Source organism: Triturus cristatus, chromosome 7 (genome assembly GCF_964204655.1).
Source record: "Triturus cristatus chromosome 7, aTriCri1.1, whole genome shotgun sequence".
Taxonomy (NCBI): Eukaryota; Metazoa; Chordata; class Amphibia; order Caudata; family Salamandridae; genus Triturus; species Triturus cristatus.
The window spans coordinates 1,742,061,530-1,742,077,349 of record NC_140590.1 but is presented as its reverse complement, the minus strand read 5'-3'; the positions used below and the strand labels follow the sequence as shown (position 1 = coordinate 1,742,077,349).

Sequence of the window (15,820 nt, the reverse complement as noted above, 5' to 3'; positions counted from 1 at the left end):
AGGCATTTTTCAAGTCGATCACTGTAAACCATGAAGCTGAGGCAGGAATCAACGTCAATAATGCAGTGATATCTGGTACCACAGGAAACTGCGGAATCACTATTTTGTTAACCTCTCTGAGGTCAATCACAAATCTGTAGATTGGAGGTTTGGAAGGGTCAGTACGTTTCAAAATCGGCAGAACAGGACTATTGCAGACGTTTCCTCTAGTTTCCTCAATCACATCTTTCTGTATTAAGTCTTTCACAATCAGCAAGAGTGCTCGTTCACCTTCATTCGAAATCCGATACTGTGGGATTCGTGGGAATTTAACATTAACTTTCAGACTTACCACATAAGGGGGAATTTCCAAGAGGCCTACATCGTTAGGACCAGTCGCCCAAAGAGTATCAGGGAGAGAACGCAGCTCCGGTGGGAGCTTATCCATCGACATATACATTAGAGAGATGACTCTTTTGCCTAATGTGAGCTGTACTCCCGAAGGAGAACAGTACAGTGTCGCATGCAGGCGTTTCAACAGATCTAAACCAAGCAGATTCTCATTACAACCGGTTGTTAGAATCAGGGGCGCTTCTAGTTCGCATGGCCCAACAGATATTGACAAAGGACTAGAAACAGGATTGTGAACAGGGGCGCCTGAGAAACCTACTGAAGTGTTCGTTAAGCCAGACAAAGGTGCCCCAGGGAGTTTCGCATGCATAATTGAACTTTTTGCCGCACCAGTATCCAACAGAAACGGTTCGACCACGCCTGAGGTAACTACTGCGACATAAGGTCCACTCTGATCAACTGGAACTGATACTACTCCCTCTCTTTGCCTGTGGCTGTCCTAGTGCTCGCTTCTCTGAATGTCTTCATTATGATCATAGTAATCTTCAACATGATACTGTGGAGATCTACCTGGTTGCGCAGGTTGTACATTTCGCTGATCGAAATAATTCGATTGGCGATCAGTCTGTGGTGTCATCGTACCACGTCCTCTACCTCTAGGAGCTTGCATAAACCCAACATTACCTCTCTGAGCTGGGACACCACTAGTTTGTGGGTGCAGTACTGGACACTCATTCTTATAATGACCCTCCTTTTTACAATAAGCACACTGATTCCATGCTAACTGTTGTCGGGAAAAACCAGAATTAAATCTTTGGGGCGTCCCTTGCTGGAATTGTGGCTGTTGCTGAAACTGGGGTCGCTGCTGTGAATCTGACTGATTCGAACGAGGCGGATACGCCTGTTGCAAAAGAACTTTGGTCTTTAAATCTTTCGTTTTCTTTTCTGACTTTTCCTTCTCTTCTTTCTCTCTATTCTCGTAATACTGAGCAGTTGCAAGTATCTGTGCTGTCGTCGACACTGCCCATGCACTTTCAGAATCCTTTAACTTGTTACTAAGCTCAGGTAGTAAATTAAACACGAACTTGTCGACAAACAATCTCTGGCCTCCCTCAGTACTCATATCTTGCCCACTGTGGTCTACGAAGGTCTCTTCAAATCTAGTGAAGAAGTCAGAGACGCTTTCGTCCTTCTTTTGCTTGCATGCCGATAATTTATCCCAATTGACTCGTAACGCTGGCATCAGCGTTTTCATCAGATTAATTATTCTGCCAGGTAAGGCAGCAATCAGAGGTTCAGGTTTAGCACCGCCAACTTGTTGCGCATCTGCCGCTATAATAGCTGCCCAATCATCTCCTAAGGCGACTGGGTGGTTCTCTTGCCGAATTTTGGCCCATATAGGCTGTGGCACTACATTACCAAACAACATTTCAATGTCTGCCAAATTCATGTTACACGCTTGAACTGTCTGCGTTAACTCTTTGTAATAACCAGCAGGATTTTTACGTGGGTCTGGTAACGCTTGTTTTACTGCTAATACTTCGGCCCGTTTCCAAGGGATGTGTATCCACACTCTCTGGAAATGTGCCGGGGCAGCTACAATATTATTAGCCCCATCAGCTTGAACTGCATCACGCCATATCGGTGGAACTTCCCTCATCGGATATTGACCTCGTTTTTTCCTAGTAGTAATCGGTGAACCATCAGGATCTCTTGTCGCTCGAAGAGGGGACTCATCCCTATAAGCTAAAATCAGTTCTATCGCTCCTCCTACTTCTGGACCTATCACCATTCCTGCGGCAAATTTCTGTTGAATATTTATCAGCTCAGAGGGGACGGAGTCTAAATCATCATCTTCCCATTCTTCACGCACAAGAGAACACATCATATCAAAAATGTAACGTTGAGTAGGTTCATTCCATTGCATAAAGGTATCTAACACTCTTTGTGCATCATACTTCACAGCTTTCGACATCCACCTAAGAGCTGTCGAATCTAATATGTCTCGTTCCTGGGGACCAGGAAGCTGGCTACGTCACTGTATAGAGTCAGAAACGGGGGTCCCAATTAAAGACCTGTAGAGAGGAGTTAAGATATTAGTTACAGGGTCGGTTATTTTCCGACGAACGGAAAGCGGAGTCAGAATGTTCACAGGGTTCGGGGACAGGACAGCTGAAGCAGATGAAATAGTAAAGGTGGGAGTAGCAGGTAATGCAGTTTGTGAAACGACAGGCAAAGGCGGAACAGGCGACCCAGGAAGAGGGGGTGCCGAAGGAACATTAACCACGGGAAGGATAGGAGCTGCAATCAAAGGAAGTGGAGCAACTATTCCAGGCTGACCAGCAGCTGGCTGTACAACAGGTAGTAACTGTGGTACTGTAATACCCTGTGCATACGGTGGAGGTGAGTTCAACAGGTAAGACAACAGAGGATCCTTTTCATGATCCTTCATCGGCTTAGCAGGACATGATGGCAATACAGGGTAACATTTATCAATTGCCAAATTATATTTTCTATTCGCCATCTCCATTTCTTTCTCGGTCTCGTTGACGTGCAGCTGCCTAGCAGACTCCATTAAAGTCAACCCTTTCTCTTTCTGTTCTTTCTTCGTTTTCCTAATTTCTCTCTGTTTGGCTTCTTTGCGCCATACGCGAAAAGAATCAAACATTGCCGGCCGGGCTTTTCTCTTGAACAACTTCATTTCTAGATTGTCTAGTATTTCCGTTTCGAAACTACCATGCGGTGGCCAACTAAGGACACCATCTTTTTTGGTATAACGGACCCATACTTCATTATACGTAATAGGACCCACACCATGTTTACAATAGAGCTCATATGTAGGAGTTCCAATCGGAGGAACCGAACACGAATCCTCCAACCGGGAATCCCCGTTGCAACGTAACCAGGACAAGAAACAATTACTACTGGTAGTCATGACAAACAAAGACAAATTCCAACAAAAATGCGCAGAGAACTTAGGCCTACCAAATGAACTAATACCAAAACAAAGATTATCTAAACAAGAGCAACCAATGATAATCTACGAATTAAACCAGAGTAACAAGGAACAACCAAATCGAGCGTAACCCACTAAATACTTAACTGAAATGGGGAAGACGTCACCAAGGAGAACCCGTCTACGTCTCGCCGTACTAAGGTCTGCACCTCGGGTCCAAGACAGGGCGACAGTCAGGGCAGCGGTCCTCTGTAGCCGTCTGGGAACGGGAACCCTCGTGGAAGAGATCGTCGGGCCACTTTTACGACATGCAGGGATCGATGAAGCGGGGTACCTCCCTCCGGAATCTTCACACGAAACTTCTCGAACTTTTCAGGCTTTGGACGGGTACCGGATGACGTCGAGCCCTACGTTGGGCGCCAATTTGAGGTTCTGGACTTTTAAGAGTCCAGAGGTGTCAGGGAAACAACACCCGAAGACCCCTGAGTTCCTCCTGTCCCGGTGCACAAATAAACAGAGACACGGGCTTCTCGATGGTGGCGTCAAAGACCAAGGTTTATTTACTGCAGGGACACAGAAATCATAGGAACCACACAGAGGCAGAATCTACGAGACTGTTCAAATTGCATTAAGTGGGTTACTCTTTAAATACACGCAAAATGTCTTTAGGCAACATTACACGAATATTTCTCATGCCCAACCCGGTATTCCAAACAAACAGTGAATTTGACATCAAACAATAATTAGTTGTAGGTTTTCGGTATTCGATCAGGTCCTCTCAACAGTTTTCCATTCTTTGCCCGATCCTCCCCATCATAAAAATCGTAACCTCCCCATTGTAAAAGCCCAGAAGGAGAGGAGCAGAGCCAGGTGCAAAGGATTGAAAAGTAGGATAAGAGGTGTTTATGGATCATAAACGGGCATGGCTACCGTCTTCGGCCTTTCAGTCAGGACAACGGACACGAGAACCAGTATAGCAGGACTGGCCTCAGGCAGGGGAGGCAGCTTGATTCTGCCTAGTCATGCAGCGTCAGCCTTTCTCGGGCTCGAGCTTACGTGTCTTTAACAAGGTGACTCTGCCGGGGTCATCGTCCGTTCATTGACTATGTGAGGGCAAGAAACAAGATGGATGCCGTAACTAAAATGGATGCCATGACTTTACAACAGAATGCCCTATTTCCCAGTGAATTCATGCTAGTTGCGTAGCGAAAACACTGTCATGCCTATAATGGATCATTTGCGGTTCATTGGTACCGAAATCGTGTCAGTACTACGATACCGAATTCACGGGTTCGGATCGCTACAGAACCTCACTCCTAGTACAAGTACTGGTGGAGGTGGTAATCAGAATAAGGGTGTAGTAGGGTTGACCCTGGGTTCTGATGTGGACTCTGGCCTAGTCAGAGTACCCACTCAGGCATTGCTGGTTTGTGAGGGAGACATTGACATGTCCTTCCTAGTGAGCCCCAGTAATCTGGGCAAATACAAACAGCAGCCTGTGATTAATGGCAAACAGGCTTTGGCATTCAAGGACACAGGTACTAGTGTCACCATGGTGGCAGAGGATCTGGTTGACCCTGAGCAGATCATCCTGGGTGAAAAGTACCAGGTTACCAATGCAAGCAATGTCAGGACCAACCATAGTCTGGCAGTTGTGAATTTCTCCTGGGGAGGGGTAACTGGCCTCAAGAAAGTAGTCAGTGCAGACCTCCCTGCTGAATGTCTATTGGGCAATGATCTGGAGACTTCAGCCTGGTCTGAACTTGAATTATGGACTCATGCTGAGATGTTGGGCATACCTATTTGGTGTGACCAGGTCAGAGGCCAAAATGCATAAAGCTGAACCAGCTCTGGATCCTGAAACCATCGACCAGATGCTACCCAAGAGGAGGAGCAGTAGGGTTAAGGCAGTGCCTTCCCCTCTGTCTCCGATCTCAGATTCCCCACCTGAGGAGAGTAGGATCTGCACTTATGTTGCCCCCACTTTTTTTCTGATGTCAACACTGGTTTCTGGCTATAGTCTGGCTGGGTCCCTGCCAATCAGGGCCCCGGTCTCTCTGTTCTCTCTAAACAACTTGGAGTGCATACTAGATGCACTAGTGATTAGATACTGTGGTACCATATGAGCCCCTAGTATATGGTACCCTAGGTACCAAGGGCATAGGTACTTCACAGGCCTACCAGGGGCTGAAGCATGTATTATGCCACCCCTGGAAGCAGACTAAATCTGACACCACAGGCCTGCTACTGCAGCCTGGGTGAGGTAGTGTTAGCACTCCTCACTGAGGTATAGGTTCCCTATATCTCAAAATACACACACATATAAACCTATCAGTCACCCCTAAGGCAGGCCCTACCAATCCTGAGGGCAGGGTGCTTAGTTTACAATGTGAGGGGGTGCCTCTGCATGAGCAGGGCCCCTCTGCAGCTGGCAGAGTCTATTCTCTGTGGCTGTTTGTGGATGCGGTTAAACCATATACTCTTAAGTGCATTATAACCTACCGGTAAATGCTTACTTTGAAATGACTGCATCAAAACATGTTGTGTTTGGTGTCAAACAACTTGGAATCATACCCCCACACCAGTAACTGGTGTGGGAGTATGATCCCACCCTTCTAGAGGGGACGACATGTACCCACTGTGGAAACACGGTAGAAATCTGAAAGAGCCCTGGCATCACAAAATGGATGCCACCAGCATTGCAGCATTGTGATTGGTGAGGGGGGCCTGGGTGCCTGCCAATCACAACACTGCATTGCAGCATTGTGATAGGTGAGGGGGGCCCTGCTGTTGTTTCTGGTTTCCTGTCCCATGCCACGTGGAGAGAGCAGAAGCAAGGAACAGAGACTCGGCGGCGGGAACGGCAATAAGATAAGCATGTAATTTTATTTATTTTTATTTTTCTCTTAAGCTACCTCGTGCTCCCGGCACCCCCTAACAACCCCCCATCCCGTGCTCACGCCCGCCCCACCACCTGCGAGTCATGCTGGCCACTGACGAAGCTGAGATGATACCCTTTGCACAGTGTTTGCCCTCGTCTATTTTTTTGCACCGTCTCTTATCTTGCTTATTTCATTCTCCTTTTACCACACCAGACAGATCAGCTCACAACTGTGCCATATCAATGTGCTAATTCAGTGAATTCCTCTTGCACTTCGTTTTATTTATGTATTCGTTCAGTAAGCTGCTAACGTTTGGCAGTATGCCACTTTGTCAAGCTGACTGCCATTGAAAGCAATAGTCTGTATTGATTCCATATCTCTATCCTTTCTGGATTAACTATAAATCTTGTTGGGCATTGTACCGTCAGAGACTCAAACGACAGTTATAGGAGGAATCAAAACTCGACAAACATACTTTGTTGGAGCAGAGTTCTTTGCATAAGTAGGGACTTAGGGAACCGATTCAAGATTGCGTACTATCAGGAATCCCTTTTCCTAGGTAATTGCATGCTTTATAATTTAATTTAATTTAATTCATTCATTCATCAAGAGGGTAGGGAAAATGTGGTGTCTTAGCTGTTTGGGCCTGCAATAATTTTTGGAGATGGGAACCTGTATAACGAAGGAAGTGCTCTTTGAAAAGATGTTGTCTTTACCTCTTTCCTGACCTGCATGGATCGTGTGGTGAGCCTAATATGCAGTGGCATGTTGTTCTCAATTCTTAACCATACTTTAAGAATGCTGGCTGCTTTTTTTTCTGTATTTCTTGACCAGCAGTCTCGCCATACCCTGACTCATTCCGCTGGCCTCTGGAGCTGTTCAGTTTTAGAAAACAGGCTGTGTGGAGATACTATTCTCTGCTGCTTTGCAATTAATGCAGTGGTCATCAGAATGTTTTAGTCTTGTAACAGCATCCGTTTATAAATGCATCACACAGCGAGATGTGAATTTATTTGTTCAGTATTTTTAGGAGACTTGTGACGTCAAAGCAGGGTCTGTACACTGGTGTAACAGTGGTGTTGTCAATACCAAGAAGTAGGACATCGCCACGTCTTATACCATAACCAGCAGCGGTTCATGACAGCTGTTGCTCCGGCACCCTTGCTTGTTTTAAATCTTACCATTTCCAAACCGTAGCACCTTTTTAAAGGTTTAAACACACAGCTGACCTTGTGGGAGACAGGTATTGGAATGGGGTATCATTTCCAAAAACCTTGTTTCAAACTCTCTGGGGCATATGTACAAGCCGCTATTGCCACGGGAACGTCACTTTTTGTGACGTTCCTGTGGTGATAGGAACCTTGCCTTATGTACAAGGCAGCGTTAAGGCACTTAACATGGCTTAATGCAGCCTTGTACCTAAGGCACCCTTTCATGCTATGGTTAGCGTGAAAGGGGCGTACAGTGGGTGTTGTGGTGGACGTTCCACCACAACACCCATTGTATTTGACGCTGCCCCCTATGTGCAAGGGTGGCATACATAGGAGGCACCGCAAAATGAAGACCAAGAAAATCCTGGTCTTAAGTTTGACGAAACAAGGAGAAATGCATTATTTCTCTTTGTTTTTGCTTTTTCCGTGTGTGCTGCCTTGTGCAGCACACATGGAATAAGCAAAATGCCATGGTTTGTTCATGTACAGGAAGGGGTCCCATCCTATACATAAACAAAACTTTTTTTAAAAATGCAATTTTGTGACTTTCATGTGTGCTGCATGAAGCAGCACACATGAAAGTGGAAGAATGGCATTTTAGGATTGTTTATGTGCAGGAAGGGACACCTTCCTATACATAACCAATCCTCCCCTGCACACAGACACCTTTGCGCCATGGCAAGGGTGCCTGCGTTGGTGCTAAGTTGTTAAACTTAGCGCCATCGCAGGGGGAAACGCAAGGCTGCATCACATTCTTGTAAATATGGTGCAGACCTGCGTTTCCGAAGTGGCGGAGAGTGTCGTTAAGCCCAGGAGGCTAAGGACACGCTCCCCCTCTGTCTCTTGCCATCAAGCTGCATGGGAAACTAGCCCAAGGGTAAGGACCTATAACAACACCCTATCTGCATTGACACCATTCTTTGGCTAATCTTGCAAACAAGCATCCGTATCCTCTGGACCTTCCAAATTAATCCACGTCATTTTATTTTACTTCTGTTCGCCCCTTTCTCTGCTAACTGAAAATCCCCAAAGGGTTTATACTATATCAGCAACAGTTATATCAAGTATGCAGTTTGATTTCAGGGGAATCCGGCAATGAAGATCTGACCCTATATAAAATACACTGCATCTGCTTTTATTTTTCGTAAGGATTTTTCCCTCGTTCATTTTCTTTCATCAATCCAACAGGAAAATACATGTTCAATATTTCAAATTCATTCTTTATTATGTGGTTAATTCTAGATCAATGCACAATTTATTTTTAAATACATACATAATTTCAGCTTTAATAGATGATAAAATAAAATCCGTGTTTTGCAACTCATTTCTGTCACTGGAGTCGCCCACTTCTATTACTGCAACTGCAAAAGCTGCTGCCTAATCTACTGCCAGACCCATGATCACTGCCAAGAAGTCCGAAGCCAGACTACGTGGCAGACATGTGCGATCAAGTGCAGCATAGGTACATATATGGTCCCAAATGCGAGACCGATTGTTTTGCAAATGCTTGTTTTAAAGTGGAGAATAGTTTCTTATGGGACAAAAAATTGCGAAACCTATTTTTGACACGCCCCACTATAATTACTCTCCCTCTGAATGGATGTCTACAAAACGTAAAATCCCCCAAAATACGAGCTCACTAACAACCCTTATCGGTTGGGGTAAGGCCGGCGGATGAGTCTCTTGATGTGCCTCGTACCTTCTCTAGATGACCCTAAACATTGCATAATTAATCTTTACGCTGTCTTTCATGCATGGACACTTTGTTACAAATCCAGTGCCGCGTGTTGTAACTGTCTCCACTTTTGACTTTGTCATGATTGAGGTAGGCATAATCCGAGTCATCTGCTACCGTGAACCTGTAAAAACAAGAAAACACTGTCAGCACTATGGAAGAAGTTTACACTGGTACTGATGACATGTGGGCAAAGGCACAAGTGCAGCTAAAGTCTTTAAAAACATATAGTAGGGAAACAAGTGAGACAATATAGGAATGGTATCTGGGCAGGAGACCTCAATCAAGGATAGGTGGGTATTCTGCTGGAAAATGGAAGTGGCAGGTTGGATCGAAAGAGCTCAGTTCTCTGACTGGTGCTTCTGAAAGCTTTTCTAAGCAATGTTGCTCTTCAACGGGCAGAGTTTGAGTGTCTACAGCGAGAGTGAAAACCTAAGTCGTAGGTCTGATGCCGTTGAGGGAGAGGAAAGCATAAGGTCAGATGGAAGGGGGGTGAACAGTGGTCTAGGACTTAGCTTCAAGGAACCCAAGTGCAAGGCCACACACTAAAAAGATGAGGTCCTAAATGTCACCAAAGAGGAGCTGAATTTATAGGTTACCATAATTGATGATCTCAAAGGAGCAAAACAAGGATGTAGACGGACCACATTTGATGGATAGCACAAAAGGTGGCGAGTGGAAGGCTTTAATTAATCGCAGCCACTGATAAACACCCTATATCGCTTTCCTGTCCATCCCTTCATAGATCATAGATCCCATGCTCACTGTGCCGCAGGACTCAAGCGGGACCTCACTGAACAGGCCCAACAAGGCTGAAACAGGTCTGGGGTTTCTTGTGTCCCCGCCCAGTGACTCTGGCTGCAGGGCCTCTGTTGCGATATAGTCAAGACTGATTTGCATAAGGTTGGCCACAGCCTATAATGGCACAGGTGAGGTAAAGAATGATGAAGTGGAAGGCAGCTTGAAAGTGGCTGAGATTAATTTAAGCATTTAAACCATCTCCTTTTTGTATTGTTTTAATTTGATAGATAACCACCAACTATGTAAATGAGTATGATTGCGGTTCACTGTGTAAATATCTTATGTAGAGATCCTTAAGAACTGTTATGGACCTGCTGGTTTTACGTGAGGCACTTCTGACGTAAACATTGCGAGATGGCCCTTGAGAGAGCAAACCTATGGCTAGGACTCAGAAGGGAACTTGCAAAAAAGAATTGGTATTTCACTGTACATGTACTCAGCAAGCATGCATGGCCCCCATCACAGAATGAATCCTAGGCTCTCGGTGGGTGATAAAAACGGTTAATGCCTGCTTGGAGTCAAGCCCCAATTAGGTGTGGCGCAAGAGAAGAACAGTGTGCTCAGTTGGCAGGACCTACTTGCCTGTAGATCATACCACTCAGGAAGTGGAATTGCAGTTAATTGTGACCCACAAAAGTGTAGTCTTACCCCCTTCTGTCGCCGAATGCCACATTGGTATTGAGAACCTGGCAGAGGTTATGGGGAAAGTTCTCAAGGAGGGTCAAAGGGGAAGAAATGGAGCAAAATTACACAGAGACTTTACTTAAAACTTAACCATACCTGCCTGGAGTGTGGGGGGCAATGATGGTGGCAGGTGGGAAAATGCACCACTTAACCATTACACAAGCTAGGGACCCAGTGAGACTTGGCCGGATTTAAGGCGGAGGGATACCAAATCCAGAAGACCGATTCCGGCGGTGACGTACACCTAAATCGAGACGTAGATACTTTTAGTCCTCGAATTGAAAATAACCATGCAGATTTAGGATTACCTGGTCCCTTTTCGCATGATCATACTTGATTCCAGGAACTTTTCGATCCCTTGTTTCACTTGTAATGAGCATGTGGTAAATGGGAATGGAAGGCCTATGTGGGTTGCAGGTGGGGCAATGGGTAGGGGGATGGTGGGGCGAGTGGTGACTCCAAATTGGTTGGGGGGTGCGGTACAGCTATACTGCGGTATGGTGTTGGTAGGGGAGGGCTCAGCCCTTTCTGGAGGTCCCTGTGGTTTTATAGGGTGCAGGCCTGTACCTGAAAAAACAAGGCATAGAGTTTCCATGCACGGTGGTCATTTGTGCAGGAGAACAGGCTCACTTGGGATTGGCTGGAGACAGATGGGCTGCGTACTATCTCTACATAGTATTATTCTGTCCGAGTTGTAATGGGACCCCTAGGGCCCCACAGGGGTAGAATGGGATGTGCTTTTCTATTCCAGATCGCCTCCATCTTCTGAGCTATTATAGATTTAGAAAGGGTAAAGCCGGAGAGCTTGTAGTTTTCTTGTGTCATGAAAAGACACGACATTTGCAGTCTGAAAGAGAGGGCAAAACCTGCTACTGTTTCTCTTCCTCACTGCTCCGCACTGACGCAAGTCTGGTGGTGCTCTAAGTGAGAAACACAATTTAATAGGCCAAAAAACGGGTTTGATGCAATGGATAGAATCTCAATGCTCAGCAAAATTATATTCACTTGGAATTTCATTGGAGCACTGTGATGCAACATCACGTAACGCAAGGAGGCAACATTGTGTGTTTAATACGAACAGCTACGCACAGCAGCAACAAGGAAAAGCAACCAGGCTGAACTGCTAGAATTTCGAATTAGGGTCGCTTAAGATGGGGAAAGCAAGATGGCGGCTGCATAGGAGTACCGAGGCGGAGCTCCGACTCCAGCCTTACCTGTCAGTGTTGTTTTCGGCACCTGATAGTGCGGTGATTACCTGGAGCCCTCAATGGTTTTTAGGTCTTGCTGAGCCCAGCGCATGCGCTGGCTCGGAGAGACATTTTGGAGGTGAGTTTTCAAAGTGCTGCTGGCTGGCCTAGCGCTTGCGTTCACGCGAGCGTGCACGCACGAACTGCTAGCCTTCAGCAGCACTTTGATAACTCGTGCTCTTTAGCACGTCATCGCGATTGCGATCACTTTCGCTTTCAGAGCGCTCGCGATGACTCGCTTTTACGGCCGCGCGGCGTTACTTTTACTGCCGCGCGGCCAATGCTTGTTTTTATTTTATTTTGCGGCCGTGCGGCTTTACTTTTACGGCCCGCGGCGTTACTTTTATGGCCGCGCGGCCAATGCTTGTTGAATCCATACCAACAGCCTGGATTCTTTCCTCCCAATGCTGTGAAAAGCACGCGTAAAAACTGGGGCACACCGATAATAAACTTGTTCGCCTGTTTTGCAATCTTTACATGTCGTCACATTGTCCGTTTTGTTTTTCGTGGTGTTCTTGCACAATATCCAGTTGTCTCAGCCAAAGTAAGCAAACTGGTTGTATGTCTCATGTGTACACATTCAATGTTGTAGATAGCACGATGAATAATAAGCTTTACGACTTGATTAACGTGGGCATTTTTTAATTGCGAGCTGAATGGCGTCCTTGTCCGTGTTCGTGTCAACTAGATTATTTTGCGGGTTTACCTGAATGGAGATAAAATATCCACAGATTTGGGTGAGATGTCGTTTAGTGAGCGCTGAGTGATTTGGGATGTGATTTGAGTTTGGTGAACAAGTGCCTACCAACTACATGGCTGAGCTTGATCTTGCCGCCTTCAGTAGCGACTGCTTAATGTGATTGTAGTTCCCCACCCACCTGCAATGCTGGGAACTGCAGCTCGGTTTACATGTGAGCAGCTGCGCGCGGGTCTGCAGCTCGGTGCACGTGGCTGGAGAGGCGCGATGCCCGTCCGTACCACTCAGAAAAATAGGAAACTGTGACGTCTGCTCGTGTTCATGGCTTTGGTCCCTGTACTTTGTAGTTACGTCTGCATATGAGGCACCTCTTGATGTCTAGTTTTGTATTACGAATAACAAGCCTTGCACTTTTAGTTGTAGGGCTGTCCGTGTTTTGCGTTTCATTCTACTGCTTTCTTTGTTGTGTGTGGTAAAGTCTTTGGAAAAATGTAATTAAGACGGAAAGACAGTAGTGGCCAGGAACTCTGGGGCATATCAACAACAACCGGCGATAATTATCGCTCAGCGCTCTTAGCGTGAGGATAATTATCGCCGGCTAGCGTGAATTTTTATCGCTGAGATAGCGTGCTATTAGCAACGCTTATCTCAATAGCGATAAAAATCTACACGCTAACAGGCTAACGTGAGATTATCGCTGGAAACCCAGCGATAATCACACGTTACCTTGTTGATAGGGACAGGTAAACTTAGCCATGATATCCTCCTTCCATAGGATATCATGGCTAAGTCTGAAAATTAGCAGACGTAAAAAAGCAGCGTTAACCGCGGTTAGCGCTGCTTTTTTTGTCTCTAACAGGGTTAGCGACATTCTTGATAATAGGAGAAATGTCGCTTAGCGACATTTCTCCTATTATTTTACTCTGGAACGCCTCCTTTGCATCTCATTAGAGATGCAAGGGGAAGCGTAGAGTAAAAGGGTGCTAACATGCAAATTTGCGTGTTAGCACCCTGTTGTTGATAGGGCGCTAGTTTTATCTCTGCTTTTTTGGCTTTTAAAGCCAAAAAAGCAGAGATAAAGCCCTTGTTGATATGCCCCATAATTTTCTAATGAACTGACGAGAACAAAAGGGCGTTTTTCATTAAATGGGCTGTGAAATAAAAGCACATTGATAACTTTTGTGAATATTGAGGGTTCTATAAATTGTTGGCTTTAGATTGCGGTAGCGGACGCACTTTTAAACGGTCGTTAGCACCGGGCAGATCGGACTGCTAAAGTTTCACAAGCTTCTTGTTCTACTTTGCCACAGAGACACTGGTCCTCTGATAAACCTCTCTTCGTCGTAGTAAGGGGTTGAATCTCAGATAACCCACTGCTGTTCTACCCAGAGAGGACCATTGATAGGCAACTCCCAAGCACAGTTTCAAAGTAAGAACATTTAAATTTCGTTGTCGTTTTCGGTGGTTTTGTTTTAATCAGAACAATCGTTTTTTTCGAGCTAACATGATCAACCAGCGAGATCAAATTTTATGGAGTCAATTAGTACTATGTTTGTGCCACTATTCATTAAAAAAAGGTACATTTAAGTTACCAATTTTCATAAATCTGTGTTCTATGTATCCGGAATTGATGGTCTTAAGAATGCATCATAGTCTGCTGGAACCCTTAAAAGCCTCCCATTCTAATGAGAGCCCAGAATGTATTTTTATGCCCTCCAAAAGTAGTAAAGCCCCCTCAGTTGGTTCGCAGTGACCTCAAACTTGTAATCACCCATCACGTAAGCTTCTTGGCAGGTTCCCAACAAGCAGATGATAAAGAAGTTGTAACATGTTACCACCTTCGAAAAAACAATGTTTCAGCCAAATTTAATAGAACTTTCATCAGGTGTGCCAAGTTGGAGCCTCCTGTGCCCACAAGAAATTGTGCTTCTGTGACCCGGGTTGTTATAAATAAGTGCTTCTGTTTCATAGTTTGGGGCAATTAGCAAAATGCATTTGCACCAATAGAACATGTGATATCAAATTGTTACGGAAGATTGACTGGGATTTACCTAGTGCCTAGATAGACCACATTTTAAAGTATATGCCATGTAAGTATAAGCGTTTCTGTCACTGCTTAGCCATGGCCAGGGTCCCTTGCTCACTTTGCCACTGGATTCAAGATAGCCTGGCTGATGAGGGTTATGAACCTGAAACCTGTCCTAGGATGCTTGTTTCTGGTCCAGTGAAGACATGTTCGGGCTGGACTGTTCCCATGAGGCACAGGGTCAGACTGATTTGCTTATGGCGATGTCTGAACTGGGGTGGCTGAGTGAGCTAAAGAATGATGATGGATTAAACCCAGATCAGTTGACTGGGGGTGAGTTCTTGCAATGTTCAACACTCCGTCCATCACCCCCTTTGCTTTTGCTATGATCCATTTGACAGCTTAATGTTTTTCTTTACATCCAGTACACATATAGTAGGAGCCCACTGTTCAAGTAATACTTTGCATTAGTAAACATGTCCCCATATGTTCTAACCTAGACTGCCTTAGGTAGCGGTTTCCAGATAAGGCTCTTTGTTACATTTTTATTTGCTTTGCTTCATTCTTTCAAAATGTGCTTTGGTCTTTAAAAAGTTCAGCTATCCAGCGTTCTGTGCTAACTAGGATGGGATTATGCGACTGCCTGCAGATCCTTTTGAAGAAAACCATATGGAAAGGTACTTCCCTGTGAATTGCCACACCCACTGGATGATTTGGACATCAAAAATTGATGTCTGCAGGCCAAGGATAGGATGCACTAGGAATATTGCAGGCAAACTGTAAATACAAGGCTAGCAATGCATTTGAGACCACACCAAGGGCCCTTTGGTATCTTCCTTAGCGACTGATGCTGATTTGTTGGTGTCACAGAAGTACAAGTTTTGGGTTAAAGTTTTAGTTTACTTGGGGCAAGACTCAAACGATTGCTGGGGTATATCCTGGCAACACAGGCTGTAATTTAAGTAAGATGCACAGTGGCGTTCTGGAGTGTAAAACTCGTTAGTCCCAGCAGATCAAAGTAGGAGTTAGGAGTTGTATTAAAACAATATGTGCAGAAATGTACTGCCTCTGAAATAACTATGATGACCATGTTGCATCGCAACCCAAGACAAGTATTAGATACATAGTCCATAATGCATCGGAGACCAGACAAGGGGGGGTGGTTGGAAGGTACTTAAAAAAAATTGAGGCTGGTTTACTGTAGTAATGCTTGCAACATAAAAGCAGTCCCCCTTCCTTTTTAGGTCTCAC

At 45.2% G+C, this 15,820-nt stretch overlaps 1 protein-coding gene across 1 annotated transcript in view; it reads right to left on the bottom strand.

Annotated features, from left to right (window-relative positions):
* Window positions 1-8,616: 8,616 nt before the first annotated feature.
* The window catches only part of LOC146812973 (early activation antigen CD69-like), a 476,482-nt gene continuing 469,278 nt past the window's right edge, over window positions 8,617-15,820 (bottom strand). The window contains exon 5 of the mRNA XM_085614656.1: window positions 8,617-9,238. Within this exon, the coding sequence (XP_085470782.1) occupies window positions 9,109-9,238 (130 nt within the window). The 3' untranslated portion in view covers window positions 8,617-9,108. The remainder of the gene's footprint in view (window positions 9,239-15,820) is intronic.